The sequence below is a fragment of the Aspergillus caelatus genome (assembly GCF_009193585.1).
Source record: "Aspergillus caelatus strain CBS 763.97 unplaced genomic scaffold BDV27scaffold_186, whole genome shotgun sequence".
Lineage (NCBI taxonomy): Eukaryota > Fungi > Ascomycota > Eurotiomycetes > Eurotiales > Aspergillaceae > Aspergillus > Aspergillus caelatus.
Window position 1 is genome coordinate 53,870 of NW_022475449.1, and position 21,716 is coordinate 75,585.

The 21,716-nt window shown below is 47.6% G+C and overlaps 5 protein-coding genes across 5 annotated transcripts; 3 read left to right on the forward strand and 2 right to left on the reverse strand.

Annotated features, from left to right (window-relative positions):
- Positions 1 to 345: 345 nt before the first annotated feature.
- BDV27DRAFT_133541 (allantoate permease family MFS transporter) lies at positions 346 to 2,320 on the forward strand. The gene is made up of 5 exons (XM_032068111.1): positions 346 to 523; positions 575 to 835; positions 905 to 1,456; positions 1,574 to 1,841; positions 1,930 to 2,320. Exons 1-5 carry the CDS (start codon positions 368 to 370, stop codon positions 2,226 to 2,228), a joined length of 1,536 nt encoding a protein of 511 aa, XP_031924177.1. The 5' UTR covers positions 346 to 367; the 3' UTR covers positions 2,229 to 2,320.
- A 713-nt stretch (positions 2,321 to 3,033) lies between these two features.
- Positions 3,034 to 5,330, reverse strand: BDV27DRAFT_167208 (uncharacterized protein; the record flags this gene model as incomplete). Its single annotated transcript, XM_032074420.1, has 7 exons — positions 5,195 to 5,330; positions 5,032 to 5,146; positions 4,927 to 4,982; positions 4,831 to 4,896; positions 4,484 to 4,773; positions 3,549 to 4,435; positions 3,034 to 3,492 (listed from the first exon to the last, which is right to left on the reverse strand). Exons 1-7 carry the CDS (start codon positions 5,251 to 5,253, stop codon positions 3,034 to 3,036), a joined length of 1,932 nt encoding a protein of 643 aa, XP_031924178.1. The 5' UTR covers positions 5,254 to 5,330.
- A 319-nt stretch (positions 5,331 to 5,649) lies between these two features.
- Positions 5,650 to 7,035, reverse strand: BDV27DRAFT_167210 (NAD(P)/FAD-dependent oxidoreductase; the record flags this gene model as incomplete). Its single annotated transcript, XM_032074421.1, has 2 exons — positions 5,892 to 7,035; positions 5,650 to 5,839 (listed from the first exon to the last, which is right to left on the reverse strand). Exons 1-2 carry the CDS (start codon positions 6,983 to 6,985, stop codon positions 5,650 to 5,652), a joined length of 1,284 nt encoding a protein of 427 aa, XP_031924179.1. The 5' UTR covers positions 6,986 to 7,035.
- A 1,059-nt stretch (positions 7,036 to 8,094) lies between these two features.
- Positions 8,095 to 12,149, forward strand: BDV27DRAFT_133546 (U2 snRNP complex subunit HSH155). Its single transcript, XM_032068112.1, has 2 exons — positions 8,095 to 8,235; positions 8,287 to 12,149. Exons 1-2 carry the CDS (start codon positions 8,226 to 8,228, stop codon positions 11,970 to 11,972), a joined length of 3,696 nt encoding a protein of 1,231 aa, XP_031924180.1. The 5' UTR covers positions 8,095 to 8,225; the 3' UTR covers positions 11,973 to 12,149.
- A 57-nt stretch (positions 12,150 to 12,206) lies between these two features.
- On the forward strand, positions 12,207 to 14,346 carry BDV27DRAFT_133548 (uncharacterized protein). The gene has a single exon (XM_032068113.1). It carries the CDS (start codon positions 12,362 to 12,364, stop codon positions 13,925 to 13,927), a length of 1,566 nt encoding a protein of 521 aa, XP_031924181.1. The 5' UTR covers positions 12,207 to 12,361; the 3' UTR covers positions 13,928 to 14,346.
- The last annotated feature ends 7,370 nt before the right edge of the window (positions 14,347 to 21,716 follow it).

The window sequence follows — 21,716 nt, forward strand, 5'->3', positions numbered from 1 at the left end:
TGGGCATTGCCATGCAAGTTATGATGTCAATCGAGAATTGACTTTTGCTAAATGTAAGGGACAAGGGAGAAAAAAAAGAAAAAGAAAAAAGCTAAAGAGAAAGCGAAGGAAGGAAAAGGAAAAGGGAGAAGGAAATAAAGAGAAAACAAGATCCAGATCGCCAAAGGTCCTTCCGAATGCGACTGATCCACCGAATTCTCCGCAATTGAATCCCCCACGTTCTTGGGTGTTGCCATCATCCCCTGTCACCGCCTGCGACCAGTTCTTCAGGGGATCTGCTATAAATCACTCCCTGTATCCATTTTCCACCATTCGTTGTGAACAAGAGGAAAAGGAAGAAAACATTCAAGTTACCCGGTTGACAATAATGGGTTTGGATACCATGGCATCAGAGAAGGAGGCAGCTGGTGGAGGGGTTTCTACTATTTATTCCGATCTAGAAACCTCAAAGCCAGGTATCGAGCAACTTGAGATGGTTGCTGATCCTGATGATGGTTTATCTGAAGAAGAGAAGGCAAAAATAGTATGCCACTAACTGTTAGGAGTAACATGCAGGTCAGCTGATCTTCTTTAGGATCGACGTTTGCTGAGGAAGTTAGATATGCGACTTATCCCTTGGCTGTCCTTACTCTATCTAGCATCTTTTCTCGACCGCACAAATATTGGAAATGCAAAGATCGATGGTCTCCAGGAAGCACTTCATATGACCGATGGCCAATACAACGCTTCGCTGACCATCTTCTTCATCTCCTACTCTATCTTTGAGCCCCTTACTAACGTGCTACTCAAACGGACACTACCTAGTATATTCATCCCAACAATCATCGTTCTCTGGGTATGTAATATAACTGAATGCGCTTGACAAAAGGGAAGCTGGTTCTGATCAGAGGTTATAATCATACAGGGCATTTGCATGACAACAATGGGGCTTGTCCACAACTTCTCCGGTCTTATGGCCGCACGATGGTTCCTTGGATTAGCAGAAGCTGGTCTTTTCCCCGGTATTAGCTACTATCTTTCCTGCTGGTATAAACGGTCTGAATTCGGCATTCGGATGGCCATATTCTTTTCTGCTGCTGCGTTAGCGGGCTCATTTGGCGGCCTTCTGGCGGCTGCCATTGCCAAGATGGATGGGGTGGGTGGAAAGGATGGCTGGGCGTGGATCTTCATCCTAGAAGGTCTCGCAACCGTCGTCATAGGGGTGTTTTCCTTCTGGCTGGTGTACGACTTTCCGGACAAAGCTAAATTCCTATCTGACGTGGACCGAAAGCGCGTAATGCGACGTCTGGCTCTAGACCAACAATCCAGTTCTGCAAAGGAGCACGAGTGGAAATCCTCATATATGTGGGACAGCCTGAAAGATCATAAGACTTGGCTCGGTGCTATTATCTACATGGGTGCTGATGGAGCATTATATGCTTTTTCATTGTTCGTACCAACCATTATCAAAGAACTAGTAAGCTAGCCAAGTGTTCAATGTGCCTCAAAGTAATGAAATCACTAACAATCCACTATCCAGGGTATTTCGAAAACTTCTTATTTGTCCAGTGGTTTGCTTTACTAACAGAAATAAGGCTACTCATCTACACGTGCGCAGCTTCTCAGTGTGCCTCCTTATGCTTGCGCTGCTATCGTAACAGTCTCGGTTGGCTACATAGCTGATCGCACGCGTCAGAGAGGAATATATAACATTCTCGCATCTATCTTGGGAATAGTGGGTTTCTCAATGTTACTAGGCACGAATTCGCCCGGTGTTAAATATGCGGGAGTCTTCCTTGGAGCCATGGGCATTTATCCCTGCATTGCTAATACCATTGCCTGGGTCAGCAACAACGTAGAAGGTCAGTCATTCTTCCTGCTTATCGACGTTCCTATGATTCAGCATTTGCATTATATATTCATATACAGTTACTGACGTTATCAAAATAGGCATCTATAAACGTGGTGTTACTATCGGAATCATGATCGGATGGGGAAACCTAAACGGTATCATGTCCTCTAATATTTATCGCAGTGCTGATGCACCGAATTACTATCCCGGCCACGGCACGGTTCTGGCGTACTTGACACTCTTTTTATTTATTGGGTCAGTTGTAGAATATTTTCTGCTGCGGAGGGAAAATCGAAAGCGCCGACGTGGCGATAGGGATCATCGTGTTGAGGGATTAACTCCTGAAGAAATTGAACAGCTCGGAGACAAGAGGCCTGACTTTATCTACACGATATAGCCTCACGTGGTGGTGTCATTCTTGCGAGTTTTGACTAAAGTGCTTTGTCGTTTCTTCGAATAGCTTAAACATGGATTTTAATCGAACTGAAGTATTCTCCTACCTCTCATCTCGGGCGCAAGAAACTGTCATCTCCAGCGCAGCTTCGGCCGAACAGTTCCAAATGATATATTACAATCCATGTGACAAAGTGAACTCTCCAAATTGACTGTAAGCCTCCTTTCAGGTGCATATAATACAGTTCCTGCAGTAACTCACTTAGCAATAATATCAATCTCGGCGTCACCGAGAACTTCCTGCTGCAAGAGCTGCATGTGTATCTAGAGAGCAATGTTTGTTTTCCTGTCTTCATCTAGAAGCTCGATAGTTCACAACCAATGCTGTCAATGAACTAGCATACGAGCCATAGGCCGGTTCCCCGCGCCTGCAAAAGCAAGTGGAGAAGTCTATCTGAAGTATACACAGACTTCGTGATTGAATTCCAACATATTCGCCAGATTTATTATATAGCATAAACAGAACATGTCATGGACTTTTTAGTTCAGTGTCCGTTGCTTACAGTCTAAAGGGTATGGCAAGCTTTTAGAGAAGAAATGATACACTCAAAATGATATGTATGCTTCCTACTGTGCATGAGAGTTTAAGCTGGAGCCGGATACCGCTTGTATCAGCGGAGAAACAATTAATGCAGAACGTGTCTCGATATGTCAATTATAGATGGGAAGACAATGGCGAGGCTATAGATAAGGCCGTGAAGAGCCGATGGACAGGTTGAAATCGTGGTTTCAATTACAAGCATATCTGTCTACGAAGAAGTGAAGTTCCACCAATCCTCAATAGCCCTTCCGTAGCTCTCCGGTGCCAAAAACAGATTATCATTCAGCATCCCTTCCGCCGGTGTCCCGATCAAACCGAAAGGCTCCGCAGATGGAGCCTGGTGCATATCCGGCCCAGATGTAAAAGAGGCCGGTGGAGTCGAAACAGACTCCGGTGGATACGCAACGACTTCTTTGGCCACTGTCTTGTGGCCAGATATCCCTGCTGACCCAACGAGAGGAAAATCTGGATCCGGAGTCATGAAGCTAGAGGCTGTATGCTTGGCATTAGGGTCGGATAGTGTTGCTCCTAAGAAATCACCAGTAGATTGGGAGCTGCTGGCCCGATCATAGACCAGTAATTCCCACAAAAGTTTTGCGTTATTGGACCATGACTGGCTGTTTGTGCTCGTGGAAACGCCTTCCCGTAAGCGATGTAGTTTTTGCATCTGTTACATTAGCGATGTGCTACCGGAGTTATTTGTGGTGAATATCGAGTACGAACCATATTTCTGACATGGGGCCATCGCTCCCCCAATGGCTGGAGAAAACGCACACATTTATTATAGCCGTTTCTCGCTGTATCTCGCAACCCTTGGTCGTCGACAAAGCTATGTTGGAGATGTATTGTGGCAACAATAACTACACAATGGGCCAAGATCGGATCGCAGATCTCAAACCCCTTATGCTCTACAAGGTCAATTATGTGAAGAATCCAACTCGCGTGAAGGGTAATGTTCTCAAACGACTGCCGAATGAAAGAGTGGGGCATGGTATGCCTGAAGCTTCGTAATCTCATCGATAGCAGGAATGGGTGATTCAGTAAGCAGGGAATCGTTTCGAACATAATCTGGACAAAAAGCCAGGGACCCCAAAAATCACGACGCTCATTTAGTTCCTGTAAACTGTGGTTTTGTAAATTCTCTGCGTGGTACCGGTATTTTAGTGGGACAAGACTATCGAACTCAGTATGTCGAAAGGAAACTACAGAGTAATCGGATTCAGGGAACCAGGGAGGAAGAGAGACTGGATCAACCTTGGTGGCAGCATAGTTCATCGCCAGAGCCCACACCTCACTCAGTTGAATAGTGTAGGAGACGAGGCCAAGGTCCTCCTTTGTATTAGATCCTCGTGGTTCTCTGATTGACGGTGGAGTGTATTTCGGCGATAATCCCGACCCGGTGTTGAAGGGCGTGTGAACGCCTGATATAAGTCGACTTGTTTGAATCCCGTCCCCTTGAAGATGTCGTAACATATAAATACTCCAAGAACAGCGACGCTTTTCGTCCGCATCTGTTTGGATGTTGGTCAGAATCTCACCATTGGTGTTGACGCTTTGTGCGAGATAGGCCGCTATGTTCAATGTCAACCCTGCCTGTATGGTATGTCCCACTATAACTAGTCAATATTGAAGATCTCGGAGTTTTGAAGATTCCTCACCTGAAAACTCGAACATAGCTAATAGGCAAAGCGTCTGTAAAGTTGAGAGCTCCAAGTCCCCACTGTTGATCCGATCCATAACCAGGGAGCGCGCATTTCTGGCATATTCAAGAATATGTGCTTCCCCAACTTCTACTTCGCGTTCGAACCGCAGACTGATCGCCTGGATTGCAAGGATAAGTTCCGGATCCCGAGTGGCGATAGTTTCGACGAAGTCCTCTGGATCAAATAAAGGAAGGGGTTGGTAATTACAAAAGCTGATATACAGTTGAGCAGCTCTCAAAATTGAGCTATGGTTATCAAGATCTCTTCTGGTGTCTCCGGCATGTTCATCTCGTGAGCCAGACTCCATTTGAACAGTCACCGGCGTCATGGTCTGTCTAGAACTACTATAACCTATATTAGCATCGGCTCTTGTATATCAGAGTTTTATATAAACCCACCTCAAGCTACTTATCAATTCCTCCAACCTCCCCTCTACATTTTCCAACCGCCTCGCCTACCAAATTAGTCGCCATCATTACCGGAAGGGTCGGATATATACGTGCCATTTCAGTGGCGCCAGGGCCTAATTCTCCAGAGTCAGAATACACGCATTGTTGTCCCAGCCTATCGCAGTACGAGCAGACTGGTCTCTCGCCTGGACATCGAGACTTTTTTCGCCTGCGAAAGTATCAGAATCTATCTGTTTGCAAGTGCAGTTATCTTTACCGGCATGGATCACAGGCTTGACGGGCACGTTTGGGCGGTCGGTAGACATCAGTCGACATTTTCGAGCTGAGCTGATGATATTCCTTTGGCGTAAATCTGATACTTAGGGAGTATTTTTGTGGTTGCGATAATTGGGTAGCCTTCTTATAGCTCATGCCAGCATGCACGCTAAAAGTCTGATACTGCACGGCTACCTTATCTATCAGTGCGGGGTAAAGTGGAGAGATTATTGAGGGATAACCAGAGCAACCTGAATGGCTAATAAAAGCCAATTACTTTGGTAGAATCTCCTCGATTCACCTTTCACGATCTTCTATATCAGCTGGCCAGTCAATCGTCTATAAGAATTAATTTTGGGCAGCTACGGGTATAACTACGTTGTGGGCTAGCTTTACCACTGACAATGAACACAGTTTTCCCCGAGGGAACAATAGCATAATATTTTTTTTTTTTTTTTACAATTTACTCTGTTCTTCAACAGTCAACATCCGTAAGGGGGGTCCTCCCCGGCTTCCGTCCCCAATCTTCAAATCTCCACTGCCATCAGGCAAACGAAACCTCCATTTCTGTCGGAGGACCTCTGGGGCACGATTTTCATAGCGGTCAGCTATGTACCGACCAAGAACAGGAAGGAATTTAAAGCCACTGTGTTATCCAAGTTAGTGAAAGCATAGAGTAGACCGCAATTACAACTTACTGTCCAGCCCCTCCGATAGCAACAAAAAGCCCATCCATCTGAGGATGATAGTCAACAACAAAGTCACCCTCCGGGGTGTCTGTATACCAACACAGACGGCGATTCGACCAGGGACGATCGGCGAAACGTGGTATGAGCTGCCGAAGACCATCTCGTAGAGCTTTGTCCGCTTCCTGAGGAAGGAAAGATTTGTCGGTATTGTTGGAATGAAGCTTTGGCGAGGACACGGCTCGATCCGTAGCATCGGAACGTATGGAAGTTGCAAAGCCGTAGCTGTGTCGCGCGACTTTGAGAATGTTTGTTCCCGGTGTTGGAGGGAAACAGAATATGCCGCTTGATAAGTTGATCATCACAGGCGTCTTCGCGATGCTGCGGGCCTCTTCTGAACTGAGTTGGATGAAGCCTACAGGCTGGCCTGACGCGGATGCTGTATGGGCCACATCCAGAAGCAAATTTGACCATGCGCCGGTACTAAGAATAACCTGATTTGCAGGAATAAAGTCTCCTCTGGCCACATTCACACCAACAACACGGGATCCCTGTCTCCGTAATGAGAGGACTGTTCCCCGTGGCCCAGTCACGAAGGACACGCCCGCCTGACTACATCTGTGACTTAAATAACGAATACTTCCCTCAGCATCTGCCCAGCCACCTTCGGGATTATGATATGCCCGAAGACTACTGAGGTCCGCGTGGAGATCCGGATACATCTCTTTCAGGTCATTCCCATCCGAAAACTCTTTCAGTGCCCGGCCTTGAGCATGGATAATTTCTAGTGTTTTCGCGATGTAAGGATTCGACGCTGTCTCTGATAGCATCACAAATCCTGTATGGTGATAGTGGTCTCTGTACTCCGATTTCCAACCCTTGAGAGCCTCTTGAGCCATTTGAGAATAAACGGGGTCGGCATATTCGGATCGGATAATTCGAGAAACGTCGACGCTGCTGCCATCTGGGACTGGAGGCGGATAGCGATCGAGAACAGTAATGTTTCTGTACCCGCGCGAGCTTAATTCGAGTGCCGTTGATAGACCAAAGACCCCTGCGCCTATGATGAGAATAGAGTCTGTCTTCGGCGTCGTTCTATTTGCCATGTCGGCTAGGTACGGTGTGCGCAAGGACTCTACAAAATTGTAAAGCGAATAATTATGTTTTACTCATGGAATGGCTGGGAATACACCCGGGTTAAAAATAAAGTCCCAAAAGACATTTCAGTAGGAAATTCCGATGGGATGATACGCTGGACATACTTTGGGCGGAGCCGGTCCGTCCTCCGTCCCCACCCGGAGGGCGCAATGTCACTGCTCTGATAGGAAGAGTTCGATAGCCTCAGGCATCATGTACAGAGTAGCTTCATCAGGCCATAAGTAACTCGTTCAAGGTTATTATGATATGATCTCTATCCGCCAATTACTTCTCTCGAGCACCTGCCTGTTATCGTGCACGTTTTAAAAAAAGCACTAACAACAACTTGAGTGATCTCCTCTGGCATGATGTATCTCATCTCAAGCGGTATCATAGTATATAGGCAGTTCAATTGCCGTGTGTCACTAGAGAAACTGCCCTAGTAATTGCACAAGACTAACAGGGTAGACTCAACTCTAACTGTGAAGTCCCAACTTGAGATCTGAATTAGAAACCAAGGATAGTCTAAGCGGGGGTCCTGAGGAAGCTAAGAAATTATCTGATGGTCAACAACTGAATATCTCACGTTTGATTAGATTAAGTTATTTGGTTATAGGTCTGAAAGAACTACTCGGTAGTATTGGAGGGCAGCGGATATGGTAACAGAAAGCTGCAAAAACGTATGTTCTCTTATCAAGCATGGTCGATATAACTATAAGTATACTATCTGACCAAATATATACAATACTGCCTCTGCACACGGGTTGACCTGCACTTAACCTTGGCGCACTTACTCAAGGAGTGTATCCTACTTATTAGTAGCTTTTAAATGATTTATTCATCTATCATTCACTCTACATTTAATCATATTAAAGCTGTTGAGAAGAAAGGATCCGCAGAGAATTGAAGGAGGTTGTTGTTGCGAAGCTTCCACAAGGGGCTTAGCGTAGACGGCCATAGCTCCGCACTAGTCCACTTTCATCGTGTTTATCATGTGACTCAAGTTAGTCAGCCACCGGAGTGAGTGCCGCCGCCAAACGTCGTCTGGCGCTGAAGGTATTTTCATCATCATAGGCATCAACGCGTTGCACCCTATATCACCCCCTAGAGTTCCGCGATCACAGGGTATGATCCGGATGTAGCTATTGCTACCCCTTCCTGGGATTATATGTTCTCTATCTGATCTCTGAGCGACTCTTTACTGTCACCATGTCTGACTGTACGTGTCACCCCATGACTTGATCCACCCCCTGACTAACCCCTTCCGCAGCCGATTTCGAAGCCGTCCGAAGGCTCCAAGCTGAGCGGAATGCCGCTGCAGCTGGAAAAAAAGGTTCTAGGACCTTTGATCCGTCTAGCCAGCGCACTGACAACTCGACCAAGGCCTCCCTGACTGAATCCTTCGACACCACCCTTTACGAACGCGAAGGCGCCGACAGGTTTGCGGGCTACGATACTTCGATCGCCGTCAATGGTGATGACGAGGAGATGGAGGATGCGGATGGTGGCCACCGTCTGGTGGGACAGTATACCGCAACCAAGAGTCAGATGGATGAATTCGCCCATGGTAATGGAGTGGAGGAGGAGGACATCCTTCTCGGCCGCGAGAAGGCGGCGAGGATTGCAGACCGCGAGACAGACTACCAAAAGCGCCGATTCAACCGTGGCGCTTTGACCCCCACCAGAGCGGACCCTTTCGCGGCGAACACTCATGCGAACGTTGAGGGAGAGGGCCAGACGTATCGTGAAGTCATGGCTCTGCGTGAGCTTGAAAAAGAAGAAGAGCGTGTTCAGAAGCTGATCGCAGAGAAACAGGCCAGTGGCGAGAACGGTGTCGCAGAACATGAGGCCACATTAAAGTTAGAGGACAAAGAAAACGCTGACGCCGGCTCGACCGTTTCCGTTGCTACGGGACGCAAGCGCAAGCAACGATGGGATGTAACTTCCGAGTCGACCGAAGCAGCTCCCGAGGCTTCCGAGCCTCAGGAGACAAAGAAGAAATCTCGCTGGGATCAAACACCCTCCCTTCCTGTTCCGGGCGCCGCCGAAGAAGCACCTAAACGTCGATCGCGATGGGACCAGGCGCCATCTATCACATCAGCCACACCTGTTGGCAACCAGGGGCTCGCAACCCCCATGCATCCTTCACAAGCAGGTGCGGCCCTGATTCCAACCAGCTTTGGAACTGATATCTCGGGCCGCAATGCCCCCTTGTCGGATGAGGAGCTTGACGTGATGCTGCCGGGCGAGGCCGATGGCTACAAAATCCTTGACCCCCCTCCAGGATACGCGCCAATCCGAAACCCCGCAAGGAAACTTATGTCGACCCCAGCACCCATGGCCAGCGCGACGGGTGTCGGGGGCTTCATGATGCAAGAACCCGAAAGCGCTCGTGCCTTAGGCAAGCAGCTCCCAACCGAGATTCCAGGAGTCGGCGATCTTCAGTTCTTCAAGCCCGAGGATATGGCATACTTCGGAAAGCTTATGGAAGGTGGAGACGAGAGCGTTATGTCCGTAGACGAGCTGAAGGAGCGGAAGATCATGAGGCTGCTTTTGAAGGTCAAGAACGGTACACCACCAATGAGAAAGACTGCCCTGCGTCAACTCACAGATAACGCACGTCAATTTGGGGCCGGCCCCTTGTTCAACCAGATCCTTCCGTTACTCATGGAGAAGTCGCTTGAGGACCAAGAGCGCCACTTGTTGGTCAAGGTCATTGATCGTGTTCTCTACAAGCTGGATGATCTTGTCCGCCCCTATGTGCATAAGATTCTCGTCGTCATTGAGCCGTTGCTTATTGACCAGGATTATTATGCTCGTGTTGAGGGTAGAGAGATCATCTCCAATTTAGCAAAGGCTGCCGGTCTTGCTACCATGATTAGTACCATGCGTCCCGATATCGACCATGTCGATGAGTATGTCAGAAACACAACTGCACGTGCATTCGCCGTGGTCGCCTCGGCACTTGGTATTCCCGCCCTCCTTCCCTTCCTCCGTGCTGTGTGTCGCAGTAAGAAGTCTTGGCAGGCAAGGCACACTGGTGTCAAGATTGTCCAGCAAATCCCCATTCTTATGGGTTGTGCTATTCTTCCTCATTTGAAGGGTCTGGTGGACTGCATTGCCGACAACCTTAGCGACGAACAAGCCAAGGTCAGAACTGTTACCGCACTAGCAGTAGCAGCCTTAGCTGAGGCTGCTAACCCATACGGTATCGAAAGCTTCGATGAGATCCTCAATCCTCTTTGGACGGGTGCTAGGAAGCAGCGTGGTAAAGGTCTGGCTGCATTCCTTAAGGCTGTTGGATATATCATTCCTCTCATGGACGAGGAGTATGCCAATTACTATACCAGTCAGATCATGGAGATCTTACTCCGAGAGTTTTCTTCCCCAGATGAGGAAATGAAGAAGGTCGTTCTTAAAGTAGTGTCCCAGTGCGCCAGCACTGATGGTGTGACAGCCGGCTACCTGAAAGAGCACGTTTTGACCGACTTCTTTAAGAGCTTCTGGGTAAGGCGCATGGCCCTTGACAGGAGGAACTACCGCCAAGTTGTCGATACCACCGTCGACCTTGGACAAAAGGTTGGCGTCGGTGAGATTCTCGAGCGCGTTGTCAACAACCTGAAAGACGAGAGCGAGCCTTACCGGAAGATGACGGTGGAGACTGTTGAGAAACTCATTGCAGCCCTAGGAGCAGCAGATATTTCGGAAAGGTTGGAGGAGAGACTCATCGACGGTGTTCTCTACGCCTTCCAGGAGCAGAGCATTGAGGATATTGTAATTCTGAACGGGTTTGGAACAGCGGTCAACGCACTTGGCACTCGTTGCAAGCCGTATCTTCCACAGATCGTCAGTACCATTCTTTGGAGATTGAACAACAAGTCTGCTACTGTCCGTCAGCAGGCTGCAGACCTCATTTCTCGCATTGCAATGGTTATGAAGCAGTGTGGAGAGGATGCACTGATGGGTAAGCTTGGTATTGTACTCTACGAGTACCTGGGTGAAGAATACCCAGAGGTCCTTGGTTCCATTCTGGGTGCTCTACGTTCCATTGTCACCGTTGTCGGTATCAACCAGATGCAACCACCCATTCGAGACTTGCTTCCGCGCCTTACACCTATCCTGCGAAACCGTCATGAAAAGGTCCAGGAAAACACCATCGATCTTGTCGGTCGTATTGCGGACCGTGGTCCCGAGTCTGTCAATGCTCGCGAATGGATGCGTATTTGTTTCGAGTTGCTTGACATGCTGAAGGCACACAAGAAGGGTATCCGTCGTGCCGCAAACAATACTTTTGGTTTCATCGCCAAGGCAATTGGTCCTCAGGATGTTCTAGCAACACTGCTTAACAACCTACGTGTGCAGGAGCGTCAGTCACGTGTTTGTACTGCTGTCGCCATCGGTATCGTGGCTGAAACTTGTGCCCCGTTCACTGTCCTTCCAGCTCTGATGAACGAATACCGCGTACCTGAATTGAACGTCCAGAACGGTGTTCTGAAGGCCATGTCCTTTTTGTTCGAATACATCGGCGAGATGGCTAAGGACTACGTTTACGCCGTTACGCCCCTTCTCGAGGATGCTCTTATCGATAGAGACCAGGTGCATCGCCAGACCGCAGCCAGTGTTGTCAAGCACATTGCTTTGGGTGTGGTCGGTCTCGGGTGTGAAGATGCAATGGTCCATCTTCTCAACTTAGTATTCCCCAACATCTTCGAAACCAGTCCTCACGTTATCGACCGTGTTATCGAAGCCATTGATGCTATTCGGATGGCCGTTGGCACGGGAGTGGTCATGAACTACGTCTGGGCAGGCCTATTCCACCCTGCCCGCAAAGTCCGTACACCATACTGGCGGCTTTACAACGATGCTTATGTGCAAAGTGCGGATGCAATGATTCCATATTATCCGACTTTGGAAGATGATGGCTTGGAGAGATCTGAATTGTCCATAATAGTTTAAAAGCGACTTGCTTGTTCATGTATCGTATCACTTCACTTTCTAACTGTTAAGTTCGTTTCGCTGGCATTATGAGCCTATTTAATCGCGCACGGTGTTCTTGATGGTGGGATTGGCGTGTATTTATTCTCATGGGGCCAGGTATCAGATATAGGAAATGACATTATGGTTATGCCAGTCGCCGATACCATCGGTACAGTACTTTGTGTAACACATCAGACTAGTGATCGGACGTCCGATACTCTTCTGCTCCCCCGCATTACTATGCGGATGCTCGGTGGAGCTGCGGAGCTCCGAGTGTCTTGACTCGATCCCCAACTACTCGGCTATATAAATCCAAACTTATTGCGAAAACAACTATCCTAAACCAATCTCGAACTTCACTCGCAGTAATGGCTCTCCCTTCCCACTGCGACGTCCTCGTCATTGGTGGCGGAAATGCCGGCTTCTGCGCCGCCATATCAGCAGTTCAATCTGGTGCTCAGAAGGTGATCATCATTGATAAATGTCCTGAAAACTGGGCAGGGGGAAATTCTTACTTTACTGCAGGAGCATTCCGGACTATTCATGGTGGTCTAGAGGACCTCCTTCCCATTGTGAATAATGTCGATACAGCCACAGCGCAGAAGATTGATATGAGTCCGTACACCGCGGCTGACTTCACGAATGACATGGAGCGAGTGACAGGAAAGAGGACGGACCGTGAGCTAAGCCGAGTACTCGTACACGATTCGAACGCAACCGTCAAGTGGCTTGCGGAGAATGGTGTCCGGTTCCAGCTTTCTTTCAACCGACAAGCGTATGAGGTGAACGGTCGGATCAAGTTCTGGGGGGGTCTGGCCTTGAAAACCCAGGATGGAGGCAAAGGGCTTATTCAAGACCACCTCCGGACGGCCCAGGAGCTGGGTATTGAAGTTTTCTTCTCAACGGCTGCAGAGAAGCTTGCCACGGATCCAGTGACTCGTGCTATAACGTCGGTGACGGTTGTGCACCATGGCCAAGTGAAGGTGATCAAGACAAACGCCGTGGTACTTGCTGCCGGTGGCTTCGAAGCCAATCCACGGATGAGAGCACAGTTTCTAGGGCCTCATTGGGACACCGCCTTAGTTCGCGGTACCCCGTATAATTCAGGCGACTGTCTCGAGATGGCAATTCGCGATGTATCAGCCAAACAAGTTGGCAACTGGTCCGGGTGTCACTGCGTGGCATGGGACGCAAACGCACCCCCCAATACAGGAGACCGCGAGATCTCCAATGAGTTTACCAAGTCTGGCTACCCATTAGGGATCATGATCAATCGTCAAGGCTCTCGATTTGTGGACGAAGGCTCGGATTTACGCAACTACACCTATGCCATGGTCGGACGGCAGATCCTGCATCAACCGGGTCATGTTGCGTTCCAAATCTGGGACTCGCGAACAATCTCCTGGCTGCGCAAGGAAGAGTATCGACCAGAAGTGGTGCAGCATATCACAGCGTCGTCGATATCAGAGCTGGCAGAGAAATGTGCTGCGGAACATGGTCTGGAAGACAAGGACCGGTTCGAGCGGACGATCGATGAGTTCAACAACTCTGTTTATGAAAGCCAGCGACTGAACCCTGGCCAGCAATGGGACCCGGCTGTAAAGGACGGTCTCTCAACTCAATCAAAGACATGTACGCTCAGCATCCCCAAGTCCAATTGGGCGTTGCCTATCGACCAGCCTCCGTTCCTGGCTGTAAAGGTCAGTGCGGGCGTCACCTTTACATTTGGTGGTCTGGCGGTGAATCCAGAGACAGCTGCTGTGGTTTCGTCTATGACGAACTGTGAAATCCCCGGGTTGTACTGCGCTGGGGAGATGGTTGGGGGACTCTTCTATGACAATTATCCCGGGGGCAGTGGGTTGACGTCGGGGGCGGTTTTTGGACGCAGGGCAGGGAAATCTGCTGCGAGAACTTCTGCGATAGCCGTACGATAATATCGTCCTCTGCACTGACTGGGATTTGGTCGATCGATGTCAGATGCTGCCAGTGGTGGTCCTTGGTGCTACCCAGTGCTATCGTCTATACTACGTTGATATCTGATTTGGTGTGCTATACAGATGAATTAGACATTAGTTGAATTTAACTTGGGCTTGATCTTTCACGACATTTGCTATTCTTATTATTGTCGGGGTTTTCTGTCTTTCTTTTGTTTTTCTTTTCCTTTATCTTCTGTTTTTGGTGTGTTTTCCTTTTCATTCTGGGACAGATGTATGAGTCCCAGATAGATAAAGATATATATATTCGAGGCATATCCCGCTGAGCCATGTTCACACCTGTTGAAAAACTTGACGGGCATTCTTCTTCGAATTTATTACATCTACGGTGAACGGGAGTCTATAAACTTCATGGTCAGGTTATTTGATACGCTTTACACGGGACGGTCTATACATCTGCCCGTAGACTCTGTACAACTACTAGTCAACTATGGGTGAGGAATCTAGACGTGATTACTTAAGCAGAGGAGCAACAATAGACATTATATACACTCTCAGTGTCTGGGAACGGTTCTGTACCACCACACCACCAAACTCAAGAGTGACATTCATTGTAACCCTAGGGGAACCCACTGACATCTCTCCTCACTTCTGTGATCATGAAATGCAGCACACCCATACACATGCACATCGACACCTCTCCTGTGAACTAGTCCGAAAAAAGATAACCAGAAAATATGGATTGAACGAAAATGAATTAGATTAAATTCTCTCTTTTTATTTTATTTTATTTTATTTTATTTCATTTCTCTCTCTCTTTTTTCTTTACTGATTTGCCACATGTCGCCGATGCCAAGCATTCGCCCTGCAGGCCGTGTCTGTAGTTGACTAAGTAAAAGTGCCGCGTAAGCCTTCTCCATCCTCCTTGTCATGTGCGGGCTTGGCGGCAGGGATCTGTGGGGAAAGGTCAGCCAATGGCCGAACATTCCTGGATGAGCCCTGTAGACTGAGTGGTCGTCATGGAATGGTTCAGGGATTGCGTGGGATTTTGGAACGTCTGTATCAGATATGTTGTTGTGATGGCCTTCTGACTGGTTCGGAAGTCACCTCAGTCTTGTTGACTAGGGATGTGTCTACGTAGGACCCTGGATGATGCAAATACTACCCATCTTTTTATTTCATTTTGTCTATTTATATATATACCTATGCTGGATTGTGAGGTATTTTTTTTTTATTTTATCTTATTTTATTTTTTTTTTGGTTAGATTAAATCAGATGGATTGATAGTGGATGATGTTTTAGTTTGGAAAGTAAGTCAACGAACTAATGAATTCACCCTAGTTAGTAAGGGTCTGAATGGACGCTCGAGCGTTGACCCCCTAAATTGGGGTTTTACTTTTTATTTTATTTTATTTTATTTCATTTTTTTGTTCTACAATTTGAAATTTCATAGGATTTTATTTGAATTTCTGTTGTTTGCAGTCGTGTGCATGAGGCGGGCAGTGTAGATTTTGACTGGCTCGGATGGAAGAGTTCAGCTGGACGAACGACTTCAGTTGTGTCGGTGCATATGTACGGAGTATAATGGCGACACTATAGGTATTCGACGGACCTTCGATAGTGAGTCGAAGTCCGATGACAGTCGATAAATCAGATAACTAATGTAGAAAAAGAAGATCTATCAGACATCCCAGTACAGAACGAGGGACGGCAAAATACCGATACACATCTATCCATCTGCAATGCAGACACCACAGCATGGTACCCCTGCATCCTCCCCTCGCTCACCTTACTTCCAGACATGCGTCCCTGTCTTTCGCCTGATAGGGTTGAATCGCATGGAAATAATTTCCTAGATGTGGCTGTTTTCTCCTGCTCAATTTTCCCTGTTTTTGTCGGCAAGACCGAACAAGGAAAATAGGGCACAAGGTAACTCGTAGCTAAACTTCTTCTCGCCCCGTCTTGGGGGGCGAGAGGTCCGAGAGGAGCGCATTACGAAGCAACCAGAAATTAACAGTGATTAAAATAGAACATATCGCTGTCGTTCGTCCGCGAAGGCAAATTTGCAGTTGCAATCGTCACCTCGAATGAAACTTTGGAGTGGAGGGAGAAATAGATAGTACCTGCGTTGCCCCTCGGTTCATGTGAGAGATCAGGTACCGCGCGTGAATTTGTGTGTGTTCAGACATTTCGTATCTGCACTTGTACTGTTAGCTTTGTGTCGAGACATAAACTACTTACACACTGCATGGTATTACTCTATAGACACTACGATGTTTTCTTCCCGTCCCCATCGTGACTGGTGGTAGACTAAATGACGGCCCCATTCGGAAGGATCATCTCTATACCATGAAAAGGTCCCCATAGTGATACTCAGGAACAGAAATCACCAATTTCTATTCTTGTCCATGTCATTTTACCCAACTGCCCCTTCCAGTTAGTCCCAGATGCAGGGACTTCCATCCATCCCACCTGGCAGTCGTAAGCTCGAACGCTTTGATCAAGGCCTGCCTCGACCCATGTTTGCCATTTTGGGGTCGAGGAAAACGGGGTGCAAGTCCGACCCAATCCACTGCAAGGTGACAACCACTGTACGTACGCAATCATTCAATCTATTTCACCGAATATTAGCCAAATAGAAATTTGGAATCCTGCATGTGGGTTTCAGAGTTAGTTGGATTGTAGTTGTCTGTGTGGTTTCATACCGAAATTCCTCCATCGTCTCCCCCTTCCATGGTCGACGACTAGCACATGCCCATCGCCGCCATTGACATACGCCAAGACCGTAGGGCTCCACTTTCTGCACACTAGATGTGTTTTTCCCGTCGGGAATCACGCCCAAGGCTGCTGCCAGGTGAAGCTTGTTCAAGGGTCCTTGTTTGACTACGTATTCATCGTTGTGACTCTTGAATAGAGAGGAACGTTAGTTGGAGATGTTGTCGTAGGTTGCTACAGGCTATAATTGAAGATCTATAGTTTGCCAGCACGTTGAATCACCACGAGTATCAAACCCAATAATGAGAACCAAGTAGCCTCAAAACGCAACCAGTAAGGTAAAACTTACCCTGAAGAACGAAGAACAGGGATACCCCTGAGTCCTACGTAATGCTGCTTAACAAGTAGAACGAGAGTTAATCAAACAATGGATACCCCCAACTGTAGAAAATGATAACAAGTCGGTCTATTACAAGCATCACTCGACCCCCTTCTCATGGCAGCCCAATCTGACGGTTAGGGCCCAGTGATATCATGCGCGATATCAAACTCCAGTTAGAGGGTTGTTCTTGAAGAGGGTGGGACGCCGGCTCCGGCTCTAGTGTGGATGAACGGCGCGTTTCATCTGACTGCTAGCCGCAACCCTGAGAGTGGCAGTGTTGTGGAGCCGGGCCAGGATCGCACACAGGGATTCAGGGTAACGGGCTTGCGGGGGAGCGTGCTTTTTTGCTCATTTCCCTACGGGGGAGGTATGCCACTGATATTGGATAATACTATTTTTCTTCTGGTATTTTGTAAGGGCTTCTCAATTCCAAAAGACCCTCAAGGGGACCCAACAACCACCACCAGGGCCCCATTTAAACACAGCCAAAAGCAAAACTTCCACGCCACCATACCCGAAGCAGTAAGGTTCCCCCAAAATAAGGAAAGCTTTGTGAGATGTGCACGCGTCAGCTCCTGTGGGTCCAACCCTTCTGATTGGGTTATCTGGTCGAGCCAAGCTCGGCTATCGACTATCTGCCGTCCCTGGGGCATGTGGCTGCATCACCCTGCCTTTTCCTTAAAAATGAATCATGCCTGGTGCGCACCAATCGCGTGCGTGGTGAAATTTTCTTAGTCGCTGCCCTTTTTGCAGTAGGCTTATCTTAGTTCGGATAGGATAGGGGATATGGGATCCACTCACACATCATACCTACCTGAGCATAGTGATTACCATTCCAGGACGTGGTGCTAACCATGTGTGTGGATTGGATCCTGGATTGAGTTGGCTAGTCAGCTTAGCTAACCTACTTAAACTTAGCATCCTCTTTCGAAAGAGTTTAGCACTAACCTCTCTAAACTACTAAACTAGGCTAGTTACTATGTATTTACCAATGTAGGCAGTTGGTCGTCGGGAATCGCGACCAATTGAGAGGGATCAATTTCCCCTAGCGGAATGCGTGTAGGCATAGCCTGCCCTTTTGGGAGGGTTAGCTGGATCGAGTACTGACCCTCTTGATGGAGTCAGGTGCGGTTTGGTCAAGAATTTTGGGGGTGGACACGCGGGAGAGAACCACGACCCCCCCCCCTACCTAACTAATATACGACAAGTTTAAATCGTAAATTAATGTCCATACTGGATGGAGATTTTCTTTCTGGTCCTCATGGTCTATCGGTTGCTCTATTAGCTTGGCACTTCGACTGGTTCTTCCGGCCTTTCGGGGACCTCAGCGCGGGTTACGATCCGTACCCCGTAGAACTTCGAGATGCTAAAGTTTTCCCTAGTCCGTGGAACGGAGAGATTCTGGAATTCCAGGGACAATTTTCTCTTTATGTCGATGGGGATGGGGGGGGGGGGAGAATAACCATCTACTATGGAGTAATGTATCTACCAGTCTGCAGACAATTCCACCTACATACTCAACGAGCATTGCCCCCTCAAAATCTTAACCTTCCTCATACATACACATATACATATACTATTCGATACTCTATCCCAGGACCTGAATAATGTATTATATTAACCCCTTATCCTTTACTGGGTTCTTGCGCCCGTACCGGAGACAACAACGCCAATCATGACGATCTGCCGAATGGATCTGCCAAGATGGACCCGTGCAGATGACAGATGTTTAAGAGAAATTTTTAGTTTTTGATTTTTCCGTTTTTCCCTCAATACCTGAATCATTATACGTCTCAGCCGGCTAAACACTTTTCGCAATTAAAGTATCGTGGATCATCAGTTCCTAAACACTCCAACTCGACCTTCTGGAACTAAAGTGCCGATGGGCGGTCTCCATCTACCGAGGGTTTCCGCTCTTGAGCCAATTCCTATGACTGTTGTTTATTCCCTTTAGGATTGTCTTGAAATGTAGTTCTTATTGTGCATGTATACCGAAGTAATCTGTATTTATGCATGGGAAATCTTTGAAGCCCGGATTATACTTCCATCAAGCTCATGCGGACAAACACGGAATACAAATCCAGCGCTTTAGTCGGACCCTTGGCAACTACGTACACTTCAACAGACTATCCACCACCCTGGAGGGAAGCGAGATTAACAGTCCTAAATATAACCGCCACGATGATAACGGTGTGAACTACAGCGTGATAGTTCAGCTAGTGAAAGTCATCTAACAGTCAGTGCACAACGCAGACATCCATTCTCCCCCATCGTTCATTTTACTAGTAAATAGTTACTGGAGAGCTTCAGCCTTCAGCTCCAGCGCGCACGCATAGACCATCACCAACACTTACTTACCCACCTAAACCAAATTTCCACGATATATCGCCAAAAACAGCCTCCCATCAAACTCAAAAAAAGCAGTACTGTAAAAAATCAAACCAAAAAGTTTAGGGTTCCGGCAAAACCATCAATATTAACAAATCAAGCATTGAGGCACAAGCCGCAAAGACCGCCACGGGCCCCTCATCATCCATCCCGCACTGGATATCCTCCCCCCTCACCCAAAGCGGCAAGCATTGCGGTAGACTAAAGTGCAACTCGTATCGAGTTCACTCTTTTCGACGAATGGGCGGCCCCACCGGACTTCCTGATCAGGAACCCCCGCAACGCAATTGGGAATAGTGTGATTGTTGCAGGCGGGGCCCATGATTCGCCAGCGGGTGGCTGGAGTTCAAGCGTTACGCGTTTTCTCACTCCTCTGATGTGCCGTGTCAAGGGGCGAGCGATTCCCTATTGGTGTGGGCTGTAGTGACCTGCCAAGAAGAGTTTAGATCCATCCCTGTTGTGGAGTGGAGCCCGGGAAGGGAAAGTTTAAGGGCACGGCATCGTATCTCCAGTTTTTTTTTTTTTTTTTTCTTTTGGCTTTTGGTTTGCCTCCAGTGAGTCTGACTCCAGTTAGGATGACTGTTCGAGCTAGTCCTTTTTTGGGTCTTGGTTTTTTGGTAGTAGAGACTAAGGATGAGACTAAAGGGGCAGAGGTCTGACTGTGACAGGATAAGCGGTGAGGTGCTGTACCCGAATGGCTGGCGCTCCAAAATTTTGGCTTTTGCAAAGCAGAAGGTTACTGAGGATCTTGGGCGGCCAAAGGAGGCAAACCAGCAAAAAAGACTGTCAACCCATGGTTAGAGTGAGAGTCAGAGTCAGAACTCAGTATCATATTAGGTGTGGTGCTGGTTGTCCACTATAGACTGGGTTTGGGATTACACTGTTGGACCCTTGTTTTATTCTAATTTATTCTATTGTGAAGTTCAAACCCTTGGTTACTGAAGCAAGTTATGGGTTATCCTCATTAATTTCCCAATCTGTTTTTAAAAATAACAACCACCATCCTCCATCCATGAGTTACTAACCATGCCTTTTTTTTTTTTTCCCGCGGGTTTACGCAATACAAGTCCGCTTGGGCCTCTTCCATCGCGCGGAATCCTTAATGTGATTTCGGGACTCCTGTTCTGGCCATCTCCGTTTCGCCAGAAGCGGACGACACTCAACCATCACCGCGGTGGAGCAAGGCGCACGAGATATCTGAAGGCAAATTTACCGCCAGATGGCAGGTATCCCGCATGGCTAGGATGGACTCGGATACAAAGTGGGCTTCCGCAAAATTGCACCACTGTTCATTGCCAAGGGGACATACACGCAAACTCCTCGATTCCGGTTATATTTAGAAGTAACGTCATTTCGTTCGGTGGTCGTCATCTGCGATCAGGGTAAGTGTTTTGAGGATCATAATAACAATGTGTTCGTGGGTGCGGCTCGGCTTCGACTCCTGTTCTGTAACGGTTTTTTTGGCGATAGGGAGCTGTATCCGAAGGATCTCGGAATGGATTCCGTCGGTACCAACGCTGAGGTTAGGGGTTCGTTTGCCTTTGGGTTATGGATGTATGGTTGGATATCCAGCCTCCGAAAAACAAAATATATCCAATGTAGGTATTTAGGGTTAATAGTTGAGTTCAGTTAATTTAAACTACAGGAGGCAAACAGTCTGCAGATGTGGGAAGTCCGCAAGTATGACCTATCCTAGTTTCTTCCTTCACTCACAGACTACTGAAATCCAATCCAATAGAGCACATGGTGGCTATTACGAACAAATAATTATTACTCACAGTATCAAAACCAAACTTGTATGTTTATTCAATTTCCCACTTGAACGGGCGTACAGTGCAAACAGAAAAAAGAAAGTCCTCCATCATGTCGATTCCATAGCTTCCAGGTTCTCAAATGATTTTCCTTTTTAATTTAAAGTAGCTGGAGTTCCTCCAAACCTTAGTGGACTAGCGCCCACCACTCTATACCCTCACTACGCAGCTAGCCACCACACTAGGAAGATCCAGTTTACCTCGTCGCGAAGGGCTGAAGAAAATCGAAATGTAAATCCTTAAGCTTGACTCCACGCTAAAAACTTGTTGCTCTAGCACGATCTAACTAACAGTATGCGTGCCTTCTTCACGCCCATCCTCATCACATGGCTTGCCTCGTGCCCAGCCGTGTGGACTCCCTGACCCACGTTCTTCTGCTTTGCTCTGACTTCCGATCAGGCTTGGTTCTATTCGGGTTCCGCGGATGGTTCCCCTATTGTTGGGTTTTAGTTTTCTTTCTTTCTTTCTTTCTTTCTTTTTTTTTTTTTTTTTT